Below are 16098 nucleotides of genomic sequence, written 5' to 3'. Positions count from 1 at the left end.
TAAATACAATAAATGGTGGTCAATGATTGCGAACTGATAACTATGAAGATAATTCGTGGTAGATTAATTTATGGTGCATTAACTCACCCTGACAATTCTTGCCAGCTTGGCAATGCGTCATGTGATTGAGGACGTTCTTCATAGTGCGGCAATGAGGCAGGTTGCACTGTCGGACCTCACCGTTGGCCTGCTCGCGCCGCTGACATTTGTGGGCGTGAAGCAGGAGAACGAGCTGCTGCTGGATCAGCTTGCGCTTCTCTGGATCAGCGGTGGGCGGTGCTCCAGTCGCGGCGGAGGCTGCCGAGACCTGGGTGCCAGGACCCACCAGACCTCCCTGAGCGCCGGGAAGCATGCCAGGTGCTACTCCCACAGATGCGACTGAGGGTCCGCTAACACCCGACTGGGACTGCTGTGAGCCCTGCAAAAGAGAAGCAAAAGGGCGTGAGGAAGGCAGTTGAGGTCAAAGTTGAAATACAATATCATCACCTTCTTAAAATAATTTACACGTCTTTTTTGTTGTTGCAAAAAATATGTATTTTTTTTTGCCTAAATCATCTAAAATTGTTGTGTTTTCTGAAAAATCTGAAAAAAATGACATAGGGGATTATTTTAAGAAGGCGTCGATATTTCAAATGGCATAGAAAATATTGTATAAAGCACTTTACAGTATTTCTTACCATGGTGGCCATTCCTTGCATGGGCTGACTTTTCTTATCAACACCGAACTGAGCCAGGCTGTTGCCCATGGGACCTTTATTCGGATGTTGAGAGCCCATTCCTGCACCACCAAGGCCTTGATTCCCCTGCCCTGCATATGGACCTCCAAAGGAGACCACCTGGTTGCCCATCATCGCCATCTAGAGAGAAGCATGGGAAAACGTGATTACGAGTGGACAATAACAGTGACAAAAGCAAGGATAAAAAGTAAACAGTACAATTTGTGGAAGTTGAAGTTGAAGTTGTCTACTGATACAACCACAAATGCAATATATTTAATACAATGTGTCCAAACAATCAGCATAATTGGAACTGTTAACCGACTTATGTACCACAACAAGTTGAGGAAAAAATCTGTGACCATGCAAATAAAAAAAAAAGCATGCAGCTGAAAATAAAATGAAAATATGCACTATAGCTCATTTTGTGATTTTTAAGAAAGCAAAGAGTGACTGCTCAGTCAACAACCACAAAGATTTAGACACTCCACAGGTGTTGACAGACAGAAACAGACATAGAGTGCCACAGATTTCATTTCCCATGGGTCTCCTATATGACGTTTAAAGACTCATTTGCTTTGGGCCAGAGACAGTTTGGCAACCAGACATCACCGCAACCCATCTAGAATTAAATGTTTTTTGTGGTAAACAGCCATCAGTTAGGATTCTTTCACAGTCTCACTATATACCGAAAGCATAGATCTATTTATTAGCATCCCCATCTCTATGATTTTGCCCTAGTTCCATCCTCCACGAGCTTCAGAAGTGCCTTTTGCGATTTACATTTATGACGCATCCAAACGGGTCCACGCTTAGAAACTGAAACTAGTCTCAAATTTGAAAATGATCCAAAAAAGATCATAGGTACACATCAACACTTCTTCTTTTCCTTTTTGCTTTTCATTTCAGGGGTCGCCACAGCTAATCAGTTGCCTCCATCTAACCCTGCTCTCACTCCAACTACCTTCATGTCCTCTTTAACTACATCCATAAACCTCCTCTTTGGTCTTCCTCTAGACCTCCTGTCTGGCATTTGGAAACTCAGCATCCTTCTGCCAATATACTCAACTCTCTCTTCTCTGGAAATGTCCAAACCATCTCAGTCTGGCCTCTCTGACTTTATCTCCAAAGCCGCTAACATGTGCTGTCCCTCTGATGTACTCATTCCTGATTCTATCCATCCTGGTCACTCCCAAAGAGAACCTCAGCATCTTCATCTCTGCCACCGCCAGCTCTGCCTCCTGTCTTTTCCTCAGTGGCACTGTCTCCAGACCAAACAACATCGCTGGTCTCACCACAGTTTTATAAACCTTCCCCTTCATTTGAGCTGAAACTCTTTTATCACACATCACATCTGACACTTTTCTCCACCCGTTCCAGCCTGCCTGCACACGCTTCTTGACTTATTTTCCACACTCTCCATTGCTCTGGACTGTTAACCCTAAATACTTAAACTCATCCACCTTCTTGGTCTCTTCTCCCTGTAACGTGACTCTTCCACTTGGGTCCCTCCCATTCACACACAGATACTCCATCTTGCTACGGCTAACCTTCATTCCCCTCCTTTCCAGGACAAACCCCCATGCCTTTAGCTTCTCCTCCACCTGTTCCCTGCTCTAACTACAGATCACAATGTCATCAGCAAACATCATAGTCCATGGGGATTCCTGTCTAACCTCGTCTGTCATCTTGTCCTTTCCCATAGCAAACAAGAAGGGTCTCAGAGCTTATCCCTGATGTAGTCCCACCTGCACTTTGAACTCCTCCGTCACACCTACAGCACACCTCACCACTGTCTTACAGTCCTTATACATGTCCTGCACCACTTGAACATACTTCTCTGCCACTCCAGACTTCCTCATACAAAACCACAGTTCTTCTCTGGGCACCCTGTCATAAGCTTTCTCCAGATCTACAAAGACACAATGCAGCTCCTTCTGACCTTCTCTGTACTTCTCTATCAACATCCTCAAAGCAAATACTGCATCTGCGGTACTCTTTTCTTTTTTTTGTGGCATGAAACCACACTGCTGCTCACAAATGTTCACCTATGCCCTCAGTCTAGCTTCAACTACTCTTTCCCATAGCTTCATTGTGTGGCTCATTAGCTGTATTCCTCTGTAGTTGCCACAACTCTGCACGTCTCCCTTGTTCTTAAAAATGGGCACCAGCACACTTCTCCTCCATTCCTCAGGCATCTTCTCACTCTCTAAGATCCTGTTGAACAACCCAGTCAGAAATTCCACTGCTACCTGCTCCGAGACACTTACCATACCTCCACAGGTATATTATCAGGACCGAGTGCCTTTCCACTCTTCAATGCCCTTCTCGCTTCATCCTTACTAATCTTTGCTACTTCCTGGTCCATAACAGTCACCTCTTCTACTCTTCGTTCTCTCTCATTTTCCTCGTTCATCAACTCTTCAAAGTACTCCATCTTCCCATCACACTACTGGCATCTGTCAACACACTTCCATCCCTATCCTTTATTACCCTAACCTGCTGCACGTCCTTTCCCATCTCTGTCTCTTTGCCTTGCCAACCTGTATAGATCAGTCTCTCCCTCCTTACTGTCCAAACTAGCATACAAGCCATCGTAAGCCCGTTGTTTGGCCTTTGCCACTTCTACATTCACCTTACGCTGCATTTCCCTGTACTCCTGTCTACTTTCTTTAGTCCACTCAGTGTCCCACTTCTTATTAGCTAACCTCTTTCTCTAGATCCACTTCTGTACCTCCTCATTCCACCACCAAGTCTCCTTATCTCCTTTCCTTCCAGATGACACACCAAGGACTGTCTTACCCATCTCCCTGATCACATTTGCTGTAGTTGTCCAGTCATCTGGAAGCACCTCCTGACCATCCAGAGCCTGTCTCAACTCCTTCCTGAAAGTCATACAACCTTCCTCCTTTTTCAGCTTCCACCATTTCGTCCTCTGCTCTGCCTTTGCCGTCTTTGTCTTCCTCACCACCACAGTCATCCTACACACTACCATCCAGGGTTTTTCCTGTGTACAAAATTCAGCGGCGGCCACCTCCACCTTATTTTGCTTGCCACCTCCAGCCTGAATGACTGATAATGAATGAATGCTTTAACATGATAATAGTCATATTCTTATTGGAACTATTATTCTTATTACTGAAACATGGAATTGCAGCCATTCCCACACCATGTTAATACTTGGGCACCCCGCCCAAGAAGTTTTCAAGAAAACGTTACGCATTTAAAAACTATAAAGGCACACTTGAATTTGTCTTATGTGTGCATAGAGTTCCGGAGACGTTTTTCTTCCAGCCAAGTTTCGGGGCAAATGTTGCTGCACCAACGGATGTTTCTGATTGGTGGGCTGGTTTACGCTCGTTCTCGGTTGGCTGCTGGCCTATGTTGGTAGTGCAGGGGGCAGGAGATGGAGGGTTGGCAGCGAAGGCAAAAGAGAGTTGTGGCTGTATGTATTCAAATGTGGAGATGGAACAAGAAAGTGAATAAAAAGAGATCAAATGAAAGACCTATATCCCAATATTATTTTTTCTTAAAATTGCATGAAGTTAATGGCAACTTTGTATTCATATGATTTCTAATTTCTTGTTGTCCCTGATCGTAATGGTATGGGTCACCGCCATGAGTAATGATACCTTAAAATAAGACTGGTATTGGCACTGATACCGATACCTGGTATCGGTAGTCACCTATCATAGTCAGGATGATACCACCTCTGCCTCAATTTGAAAAACCCTGCCATTCTATGCTGTCTGGCTACACTCTCACCTACCACTACTTTGCAGTTGCTGATCTCCTTCAGATTACACCATCTACACAAGATGTAGTCTTGTAGTCATATCAACACTTCTGACTTCTGCTATTTTCCTCCAGCAAAGACTATTACCCTACGCATTTTTTTTCAAGCACAATGAAGATTAATTTGGCTTCCTTAGCAGTAGTAGTGCCTTCAGCACTAGTGTCTGGGGGGCTAGCATGTGCAGCTAACATGTACATAAGCACTTAACAGCAACAAGCTAATCCAAATACAGTGGTGCCTTGATTCACTCGTTTACTGTTCCATGACCACCCTTGAAACTCCAATTATCTTTCCCAATTGAAGTGAATGGAAACGCCAAAAGTGTAAGGTGTTTTTCACAAGAAAAATAGCACTCAAGTATTGTACATTCTGTAACCTACATTGATAATGCAACTAAATAGAATTTAACAGTTTGTACATCATGATTTCACACTAATTCATTCTACAGCTCCTTCTGGTGTACGTCCTTGGCCACCAGGGGCCAGTATAATGTAAACATACGCAAGTACATAAAGAAGACTCAAGCTGTAGCTTATCGATTTTAGAAGAGGATTAAATTGCCAGTGCGCACTGGTTTATTGTATGTCTACATGTGTTGCTGCACTGTTTTTGTTCAGATATCCACAACTTGACGTGTTCAACACCGCTACATCCAAGAATTGTTCACTATCTGCAGAACTGCTGGTTTTAGCGAAGTTCACTGCCGCCATCCAAAAACATCTGCAGAGCGAAGACTTGTATCGCGAAAAACTCAAAAGCAAGGTACCACTGAATAAAAGCAGAATTTAAAAACAACATCTATGCTAATATCCCTTAGGCCATCAATAAAGGGTTTCACAAGGTATGTTAGCATTAAGCTAGTTGCCTATCATTCATTTTAACCTATCTATATGGTTTGGTTCTATATTTGTGTTAAAATATTTAGTGTTTAATACTCTTTTGGTTTAGGGTGTCAGTTTTACAGTTTACTTCGACTAGGAGTGACAAACAGCTTGAAGCAAGCACACTTCTTATTTGGAGAACAGTGCAAGTGTGAGTATTTTCATTTCCTCAAAGTGATGTTCTACAAACAACAGGCTGAATTTCTTAACAGCGAGAGAACGAGAACAGGTGCTAAAGAACATTTTACAATGTGTTTCATGAAGTTTAAATTTGTTCCGAGTGTGTAGAAGGGGAAAAACAAAAAAATGGTCTATTTTTATAAGGTCTCTCTACATCATGGATTTTCACCTACCACGGGTGGGTCTGGGATGTATCCCCTGTGATTTTGTTGTATGTAAAATGACAACCAACCAAACATGTACATTTACAGCCAAATCAAACCTCTTAACCTCCACCATTTATTCAATACAGACAGCATACCAATGCGCCAGTTAATCGTCAAACACATAAGGAGAGTAAATTCTTGGCATTTCTAACAGCATACACACAAAGCGCATGGTTGTATATTACAGTAAAGGCCCAATCACACTTTTTTAAGTTCATGCTATTAGAAATGTTCATAAAAGAGTCCTCACCTTGTTCAGCGTGCCAGGTTGTTGGCCTCGGATGCCTGCCTGGCCCCCACCTCCCTGTTGCTGCAACGTTTCAGCCAACAGGTTGCTGTTGCTGCCCATCCCTTGATTCCCGAAGCCCATTCTGGGAGAACCGTTCATCACCTGATTCGCCATCATGCCTGCTTGCGACTGTCCGTTATTTCCTTTCTGCTGTGCCGCAATCATGGCCCTGTTCACGCCACCTATCATTCCAGCGACGGCATTCTGCTGCATCATGTTTGCCTGCTGCTGGGGGGAGAGGTGTTGTTGTCCTTGCCCCATTATCTGCTGAGGTACCTGGCCAGGGCATGCCTTCATGTTTGCCATGTGTTGTCCGATGGTCGTCGGGCCTCCTGGGCTCCCCAAGGCCCCTTGGTGTCCCTGTGGAGTGGACGTGGGTGCCCCTGAACGCAACAGCTCCGACAGCTGTTTATGCTTGGCCACCGCATCTTGGCCTCCCCCGATGCCTCCTCCTGGACCGAGCCCAAATCCCATCCCTCCTCCTAGGCCTCCGCTGCCTCCTCCGGGACCGAGACCTCCCCCCAAGGTGGTGTGCAACTGGTTGAGATCACCCCCATTGACGAGGCCTGGTTCATTAGTGCTGATGAGTTCATCTGGAAGGTCATGCTCCAAGTCAAACAGTGAGCCAAAATCTGAAACGGATCACAAAGTTTGGATAAGTGAAGGTGGCACGTCAAGGAAACCGCAAAAAGGTCACCGCCGCATTGTAAGCGGGATAACCCTTCATTTTTTAGGTGTGACAGTGAACATACAATGAATACACTAAGCACAACACCACACATTTGGGCTGGATTGTATGTGCAAATACACACCCTAAAATGTCTTCTACCACCGAATATGACTGACATGTAAAGGTGACAAAAAGTATCATAGCTAGTAGAAGCATAAACTCAGTATGTAATTTGTATAGCACGTATGTGCAAAAATCTACCGCTATGAACATTTGTTGGAAGTTCTGACCAAAAATGGCATTGCTAGTCCCTTACATGACCAATTTGCTTCTATGCTTTATGATTTTCTTATTACAACTGATCCACATGTATAGGTCAATTTACACTGCAAATTAAGTACTGTTTACTTTGTACATTCAGACTTCAATTTCATGTTTAGTGTAGCTTTTATGCTATCGTTTTATCACTTCCATTTTTTTTATATTTGTTCATCATTTAAACACCAACTTGGGAGTTCTTTTCTGCAATTTTAATGACAATAAAGGCATTCTATTCTATAATGATGTACAGTACTTGTAACACCAATTGACATGTCCACTTGTTGAGTTTGCATTTCAGTTACCAAAACCCTATCTTTGAAGTCATGTTGATGGCACATGTACTATATTAAAGCAATTTATGACATGCTCAAAAACACTGTTCCCTTAAGAAAAGCCATTTTGTTGTCAGGAGAGAGTATTTTCCTCAATCTAAATGTACTTTTAACTGTACAATACTGAGTGATGATAATTGTAGCTACGAAAAGTTTGACACTGACAACCAAAATGAAGATTTTTACATAAGAAAATAAAGTAAGCGGTTGAGATAGAAATTACTTTCATGCACGGAGGAGTCCCTACGTGCCAACTTGATTTTGGTGCTTTGGAACATGGCGCTGTCCATAATCCATGCTACCCAGTTTGGCGATCAGGCCAGTCTTCCAGCTGCTGCCATACACCATCCACAAAAACACCTCCAGCTATGGCAATTAACGCTTAAGCACCAGTCCAAAAAAAAAGAAGAAGCTCGAGTTAAGCTCCCTAAAAGGCCCATTTTGTCGGCAACCTCTGCTTTTCTGAACACCTTAACGCTGCTTTTTTTTTTTAAACGGGGAAACTCAGGTTTGTGATGAAAGGGGTGGGGGGTTGTTTCAAACGTTAACAAAATTTGGACTTTTATAAGACAAGGCCGGAATTTATTGGCGTGTTGTCAGTGTGGTAAAGTGTCCAAACGTGACCACCGGAGCTTGTACTCAACTTGTAGTAAAGCCCGACTCTAAAGGCAATTAGACACGGGGCAGTCGTCAGTTATGTAGCTTAGCAAATGGCTAACAGGGCTAGCTCCGGCTGTAATGGTTGGAAGCATGCGAGCTAGCTGGGAGGGCTCCTCCGCACGTCCGACACACTCCGTGCTACTAGCACGGCTAACGTTAGCCAGCTACGACAAAAACACAAGAGGAATCCCGCGTCTTCGCCCGCTTCCAGGCGCACAAAAACGGGCGAAAAAAGCCCAACTTGACAAATAAGACAGTCACGGGTCATATATTGAAGCCATACGTACCGTTTCCATCGCTGGCAGAGGCGGAAAGTGCCGGAGAGGAGAGTTTAGGCCTCTTGGCTGAAGGCGGGCCAGAGTCCAGAACGTTCTCGGCCATATTTTTTTCGAAATAAAAATATATAAAGTATCCACAATTGCAGACGATTTCACGCCGTCAGAAGCTCTTTCCTTTCCGTTTCCAATATTGCGACTTTTCCCCCTCCTTTAGGGGGATTAAGAGGGGGAAAGTCCCGTGTACAAATTACTCCTCTTTCCCTGGGTTCGCCTCTCGATTTCAGCCTCGGCGTATAATCAACCCCCCTCCTCCCTCCCTCGTCGGATTTTTTGTTCTTTATAAATTTCTGCCAGCGGAGGAGGAGGGGGTCGGTGAAAGTAAAGAGGGGAGAACGCACGCAGCGGCTTCTCCCCTAAACTTGGACAGCTTCTTCGGATGTAAATAAACTGTCCCCGGGTTTCTCGTCCATGGCTGCATCCGTCATTTCAGCCTCCTTTCCAGCGGAGTCTGACTGGAGATAATGTCGGGCTCGTTTGCCTGCCAAGTGATGGTGGTGCCGCTGGTGGCAGCGGGTGAGGATGAGGTGGTGTCAACTAAAAAAAAAAAAAAACAACATTAAAATAATAATAATTATAATAATTCACTCTTGTTAGTGCAATGGCCCCAAAAAAGTTTTCCCCCTTTACATTCAACGTTGATTATAAATAAATGCCTCGCACCTTAGAAATCTCCTCTCATTTTCATTTTTTGTTTAGAATGGACACATAGAATACATATATTAAAATAGCAATTCAATTTCATTAAACCAAAGCTCAAATTTACACAAAATAGAATATATTCTGGGATTCCTGTCGTGCTAAAATTTGTGTTATTTTCTGCATGAGCATTCTTATTATTTTAAATTGATATTAACATTCAAATTGTAATTTACTGTTTGTTTTTAATACGGCTAGTACTGTTACCAGCACTTTGTATGTAAATTATACAGTGTATGAGGAGTGTCAGGAAAAATCCAGGAATGATGTCACAAAGATATCATTCAAATCCAACCTGTAAAGAACAAATTTTCCTTTTCGATGTGGGCCAGATTATCAAACTTTACGCAAGAAAAAGTGGGAGTTCACAACATTGACAACCTGAGTATCTGACAATTCCTGACTGAGAAGAACATTTCTGCGCTGGAGCAACTTCCCCACTTTTCAATGGGGGACAGGTCTGGACTGCTGGCAGGCCAGTTTTGAATGGACACTCTTTGACTACAAAGCCACACTGTTGTAACACATTAAGAATGCGTCTTGGCGTTGTCTTGCTGAAAAATATGTTTCTTGGTTGGCAACGTATGTTGCTCCAAAACCTGCTTGTACCTTTCAGCATTAATGGTGTCTTCACAGGTGTGTAAGTTACCAATATCATGGGCACTAACACACCCTCATGAGGTCGCTCGTAAAGTGGTGAACTTTGTCCCGGAATTGCATGCTTTCATTTTCGAACATAACACTAATTTTCCAATTAACCACTTCACTGGCAGAATGTTCCAAACAGGTGTGTGTTTTTTAAATATATATATTCCTCAACTTTCTTAGTCTTTTGTTTCCCCGGTCCCAGCTGTAGCAGGTGAGGATGTTGAACAATAATCCCATCCCTGAACGTTAAGAGACGCTCAGTTGAAAGAACCTATTCGAGAACGTCAGCACTACTCTGGAGAGAATCAGTGTCTGCACTTCACTGCATTCTATTTCACCTTCAATACACCACGGGAGTGTAATGCTTCCGCTTCTATTTACTTTGATGCATTTGAGGAGCTGATATCAAGCCACTGAGGTCATCCAGAGCAGCAGCTCATGGAATGCAGTAGGCACAGCGTCACTGATAACGTTAAAAAATTACAAATGGTCACAGTTAACCGTCACACACTCCAGTACACAAGTGGATGAAAACACAACTAAAGTGTAATTAGTGGGAAACTGTGCAAATTAAATTACAAATGTCATAAATTGACCAAAAACACAAAATGTCATGTTGAGTGATAAAAAAAGAAATAAAAAAAAAGAAGGATAACAGTGGGAAACCATTCAAATCTGTTAGGGCACAACAATTTAAAAACAAAGACAAAAAATTGTTTTGGAAGAAAATTTATCCCCAAAAATGAATATACACTTGTTGATAAATACATACTGTGCATGAATATAATAGCAATGCTACAAAACGAGACAATCTACAAAATTGGCATGCAAGCACAAAACACAGAAAAATGAACACAACACCAGTGTTGTTATTTCATGCTGTCCTCTTCTACGCCGGATTTATTTCATATTATGTGGCTGCAAAACACAAAAGATGACAAACAGAGTAATACATTTCAGTAACTTTCAAGGCATCGTCGTTTTTCCATTTGTCATTGATAGTTATTAATTTTATTAATTTGCATAATTACATTTATATGTGCATGCATAAGTGAAGTGCTGTAAACAATTACAATAGATCGTCACATTTGTAAAATACTGTATGGCCGAAGCCATTTTTTCAAAAAACACGAAAAACTGACCCAAATTATATTTATTAATAACTTATTTTCAGGAGTAGAATTGAATGATCTTTTTAACTAAATATGTAGCTGATTTTAGCAAAGGTGGCCAGCATCATGAGGAAATGTTTCAGGACATTTTTTTTGTGTCAAAATATGACGATATTCAACTTTTAATTGTATTTATCAATACTATTGATATTGATGTGTGCCCATTAACAGTCAAAAATGTCCGTAATCTGCCAGGAAAGAAACCCTGAGAAATAACAAACCTCCCCACTAATTTGAGTCCCATCCTTTTACATTAATGCAAAAGAAATAATTTATCATGTAGTATTTTTTTTTTATGGTGATGCAACCAACAGCTGGATCCAGATAAGACATGGCAGCCATTTACACCTCACCCATTTAACATTCATACAAATGAACACTTTATAGAACCTATACTGTACTACTACCGTATATACTGTACTTGTTGTTAATATATCTTTTTTAAATAATTGCACCAGTTATCTGTTCACATTACATATCTACAAAGTACTATATAAATTAAATGTAGACTCAGACCGCCTTAAAAATTAAAAAAAAATTTTATTCTTTACAATAATATGTTGTACGCGCCCCCACTAGTCTAAACATTCGGATTAATATTGCGTCTGTGGAATATGAATTCAGCAGCAAAATCTTTATCAGTCTCACGAGGCGGCCATTTTGCCGCATTCTGTCATTCTGCCGTCATTTAGGTAACGACCAATCATGGCTCCTCTTACGAATGTCACATGACCAAATCAGAAAACAGGTGAGCCGCGATTGGTCATTACCTGATCCCTGAGCAACTGTGATGTCATTTTCAGTCGACAGCAAGCGACAAAATGGCCGCCCACGATATTGGATGAAAAAAGGTGGATTTTGCTGCTTAATTCGGATTCCAAAAACACAACATTAATCCGAATACCGTGTTAAGACGAATGGGGCTGCATAGAGCATATTATTGTAAAGAGCATTTTTGTTAAAATATTGATAATTGTTTACAGTCCAACCAGTTAATTTATTGATTCAACATGCATCAAACTCCTGTTCTGAATGTTAAAGGTCAAATTAACTGCATCTGTAAAGTGTATAGTGCATTGTTGGTTCATCGTATTTTAGGTTCATTCTGAAATTTTACCCGTAAGCCCGGAAGTATTTCCCAAACTTTTTTTTGTGAATCGTGTATTTCGAAAAGACAGCCACAGCAATCATAAAATCAATGTGTTCTTAGATTTACTGAAGAAAATGCAATGCAGCATATTGTTTACTTGAACACATTACATTACATTACATTACATTCAGAATCCTTTCTGATATGATCCCTGAAAACGGGAATGCGTTGAGTCAGCCTATTAGGCTATAGTTAAGAGGGGGAAAAAATGCTTAACTCATTCACTGCCATTGACGGCTATAGATGTCCAAAATTAATTTGAACTATTTCTATTAGTTAAACATTTTTCCCACTTTTGTTAACAAGAGTATGAAAACCTAGAATTGTTTTTATTGTACATTTAGAACAGACATAACATTTGTGATTAATCATAAGTTAACTAGTGAAGTCATGCGATTAATTACGAAAAAATGTACGCCCCTAATTTTTAATAATCTTTTTCTTTTTTTTTAAAGAAAAGATTATTAAAAATTAGGGGCGTCAGGCGATTATTTTTTTTAATCATAATTAATCGCATGACTTCACTAGTTAACTCATAATTAATCACAAATGTTATATCTGTTCTAAATGTACAATAAATGTTTTTGTAGGTTTTCATACTCTTGTTAATAAAAGTGGGAAAACATTTTAAACTAATAGAAATAGTTCAAATGAATTTTTGACGTCTATAGCCGTCAATGGCAGTGAATGAGTTAAAAAATGATCAAAACCACAACAAAATGATGACACATACAAGATAGGAACCCTCTCTTGATGAGGCCTTATTTGAAAGAGGCGCCTGTGAGTCAGCCACCTGTTACGACAGCTCCACTTTCTTTTTTATTTGTACTTTTCCACCATTTTTTAAAATCATCTAGTGTTTATTGTAGTTTGTTTTACATTTAATCTTACGTACAGCACTTTTTCTTTCTTTTCTTTTTTACAGCTGTGGTTGTTTAAGTGCTCTATAAAAATAAAAAATAAAGGAGTTGAGTTCATTTCTTGTCTGCTTTTTTAATTAGGTCTCACCTATCTGCTTGGGTGGAGAACACATGTGGGTGGAGGCAGACTTTTCGAAAAAGTGTGCAGACAGGCGGCGGTGTGGTTGAGGAGATGAGGAGGCCATGGCTGATGTCGTGAGGTCTGATGGACAATGCAAAATGGGGAGGATTTTTTTTTTTGTGCCAAGAAAGTAAAAAGTAAAATATTCAGCACCTTCACCTACCTACATGTTTGAACCATGAAAATATACTGTAACTGCCTAAAGCAGGGGTGTCAAAACATACCCTTGGTTGGGGCTCTCTCTCTCTTTGAATTAAAACGGGAGTTAAACAAAATACTTCTTTAGTAATTTAATTATCATCATACTCATGCATCATCTTCATAATCATACATTCAGAGGATTCCAAAGGTTTCTGGTTGGTATCATGAATAATACAATGCCGTCAACTCAACTGTATTAGCAACCCGACTCTATTGTTATGGTGGCTCGTTCATATTCTGACTGTTTAACTTAATAAATGTGCACAGCCTGAACACAAGATATAAAACTAACCTTCTAAGAGTCTTTGATATTATTCTTTTATAGCTGCAACAATTTCAAGCTCTCTCGCTGTGACTCCCTCCAAGCCATAGAGGTAACCACAGGACACTTTATTCTTTTTCCCATAACCATATAGAAAAAATGGATGTAAATTTATGAACCTGAAAATAAATTGGACACATTTTTAAAGGGGAAGTCAACCACCCCAAAAAATGATTGCCATTGATATGTTCTACGCATCCCTACTAGTCGAAATACAGTATTCTGGTTAATATTGCATTAGTGGAATAAGAGTTATGTAGCAAAATTCAGCATTTTTTTAAAATCAATATCAGAAGGTGGCCATTTTGCCAATTCTTGTTGAGTGAAAATGACATCACAGTTGCTCAGGGCTCAGGTAACAACCAATCACAGCTCAGCTTGAGAAAACAGGTGAGCAGTGATTGGCCGTTGCCTGAGCAGCTGTGATGTCATCTTCAGGCGACAGCAAATGGCAAAATGGCCGCTCCCTGAGATGGATAAAAATGGCTGGATTTTGCTTCATAACTCATAGTCCACAAATCAAAATGTCATGTTTATACTCATGAGGTCACAAACATAATATTGTCAAGAAATGTTTATTGTTGACTTCCCCTTTGAATAAAAACATTAGCAAAACAAGTATGTTAAATGGACTTATAACATACCAAAATCCGGGCGGTGTTCACTTACCAGTTTTTCTAAGCTTTGTTGCTCACTCCTTGGAGGCTTTTTCTTGAGCCCTTTGTATCTTCACCTTCATTGGCTGCTGGGCTCCACAAAGTCTGCATACCTTGCATGCGGCTGGGATGTGCTGCATGCAAGCTTGCCGTTGTTTTTGGGTAGGCAAAATAATAAAGAGAGATTATATACTATATCATGCAAACGGCGAATTCCACTTCAGAGTAAATACACACATATAATGTAATAACGTCTTGTGCTTTTTTTGATTGACATGATACGTTATTCATCCCATATGTACAGGTGTATAAAAACAGTAACATAGACAAATTATTCTACAGTCTAATGTAATCTGTATGAGTGCAAAATTGGAAACAAGACATTATTGATTGTGAGATAAAATTATATAATGATTAATCATAAAATAATGCACCCAGTATGAAACTTCTGTTAATTAATAATGTGATTAAGATTCAGATTACTTTATTGATTCCAAAAAGGGCAATTCCCCTCAAAGAAGAAGAAGAAGCATAAGGAAGTGGGAGGAAAAAAAACAAGGCTCCTTAAAGGGGGCACAGTATGAACCAGGAAAATGTATATGTATGTATATGGGACATTCCACCAAATCGCTGCCATTACTACTCAAAATGTTAATGTTAAAATGTTAAACTATTACAACATTTTCAGAGGGGGTAATATGTTAGGGTAAAAGGACTGAGTGAAAATCCAGTAAAAAAAAATTTTTTTTATACATAATAACCTTTAGGTATAGTTAGAATAAAGAGTAACACAAATACGTTAAAACAAATCTTGTTAAATGGCTTTCAATGTTTATATTTCATTGTAAAGTCTTACCAGTCTGTTTTGGTGGAGAGCACAGTTTGGGAGAAGACTTTTGGGTGGCTGCCATAGGTTGTTTCGGAGTTAAAACTGTAAAAAGTGGAATTAACACATATTTATTTGCTTTTTTTGTACGGTCTGCCAGGAAAGGAAAGTAATGCTTGTCAATGCAGGCGCCTAAACAGTGCCTAAAATTGCAATCTTAATTTGCTACATTTCTTGGATCAGTGGTATATGGGGACTAACCTTTCAGGAGACTTTGATATAAATATTTAATGGCTGTGACAATTTCAAGTTCTTTAGCTGTGACTCCCTCCAAGCCATAGAAGTAACCACGGGCAGGACACCTTGTCTTTTTTCGCATACCTGTACAGCAAAAGAGGATGCAAACCCACCATCTTGAATTTATGAACCTGCAAACATATTAGTTAGTAATAATATCAAATACACGAAGTACTAAAATATATAGACATTGGTGTTCGTAGAGCTTTTTTAAACTTACAAGAATCCGGGCTGTGTCCACTAACTTTGGTGCATTACTTTTTTTTCTAAGACTTGTCGCCCATTCCTCTTCTTGAGCCCTCTGGATCTTTTTCTTCATAGGCTGCTGAGTTCCACAAAGTTTGCATACCTTGCACGCGACTGGGGTGCGCAACAGGCAGTATGCACATTGTTTTACGGTTGATCCTGGCATTCCTAAAGCAACAGAATAAGGGGAAACATTACTGAGATATTCATCAATTAATAATTAACTATGTCAAATGTGTAGTTCGATATTCCCTTTGTATTGGTAGAATAAAAGATGAGTTACAATTGAGAAATCATCCAACAAAATCAATGTGTTTAAACGTCAATGTTTACCTGCTTCTTAGCTAACGTTACTGTTGATGTTAGCTTACCTAGTGTAGCTAATTTTAGCAAAGTGCAATTGTAATAGTTGTCCACGCACCGCATTCAAATGCACCACATTACCAGATCAGGG

The 16098-nt window shown here is 40.3% G+C and overlaps 1 protein-coding gene and 1 pseudogene across 2 annotated transcripts in view; both read right to left on the bottom strand.

Moving 5' to 3' along the window:
* ep300a (EP300 lysine acetyltransferase a) overlaps positions 1 to 8850 on the bottom strand; it is a 24137-nt gene extending 15287 nt beyond the window's left edge. For both annotated transcript variants that reach the window (XM_086063940.1, XM_086063941.1), the window contains exons 1-4: positions 8339 to 8850; positions 6030 to 6700; positions 678 to 857; positions 88 to 418 (exon numbers count right to left, since the gene is read on the bottom strand). In XM_086063940.1, coding sequence (XP_085920066.1) covers positions 88 to 418; positions 678 to 857; positions 6030 to 6700; positions 8339 to 8432 — 1276 coding nt within the window. In that variant the 5' untranslated portion in view covers positions 8433 to 8850. The remainder of the gene's footprint in view (positions 1 to 87; positions 419 to 677; positions 858 to 6029; positions 6701 to 8338) is intronic.
* LOC147156984 (uncharacterized) lies at positions 8811 to 16098 on the bottom strand (annotated as a pseudogene).

This window comes from Leptonotus elevatus, chromosome 20 (assembly GCF_054856555.1).
Source record: "Leptonotus elevatus isolate MCC_2025b chromosome 20, RoL_Lele_1.0, whole genome shotgun sequence".
NCBI lineage: Eukaryota > Metazoa > Chordata > Actinopteri > Syngnathiformes > Syngnathidae > Leptonotus > Leptonotus elevatus.
This window is presented reverse-complemented; position numbering and strand designations above follow the sequence as displayed.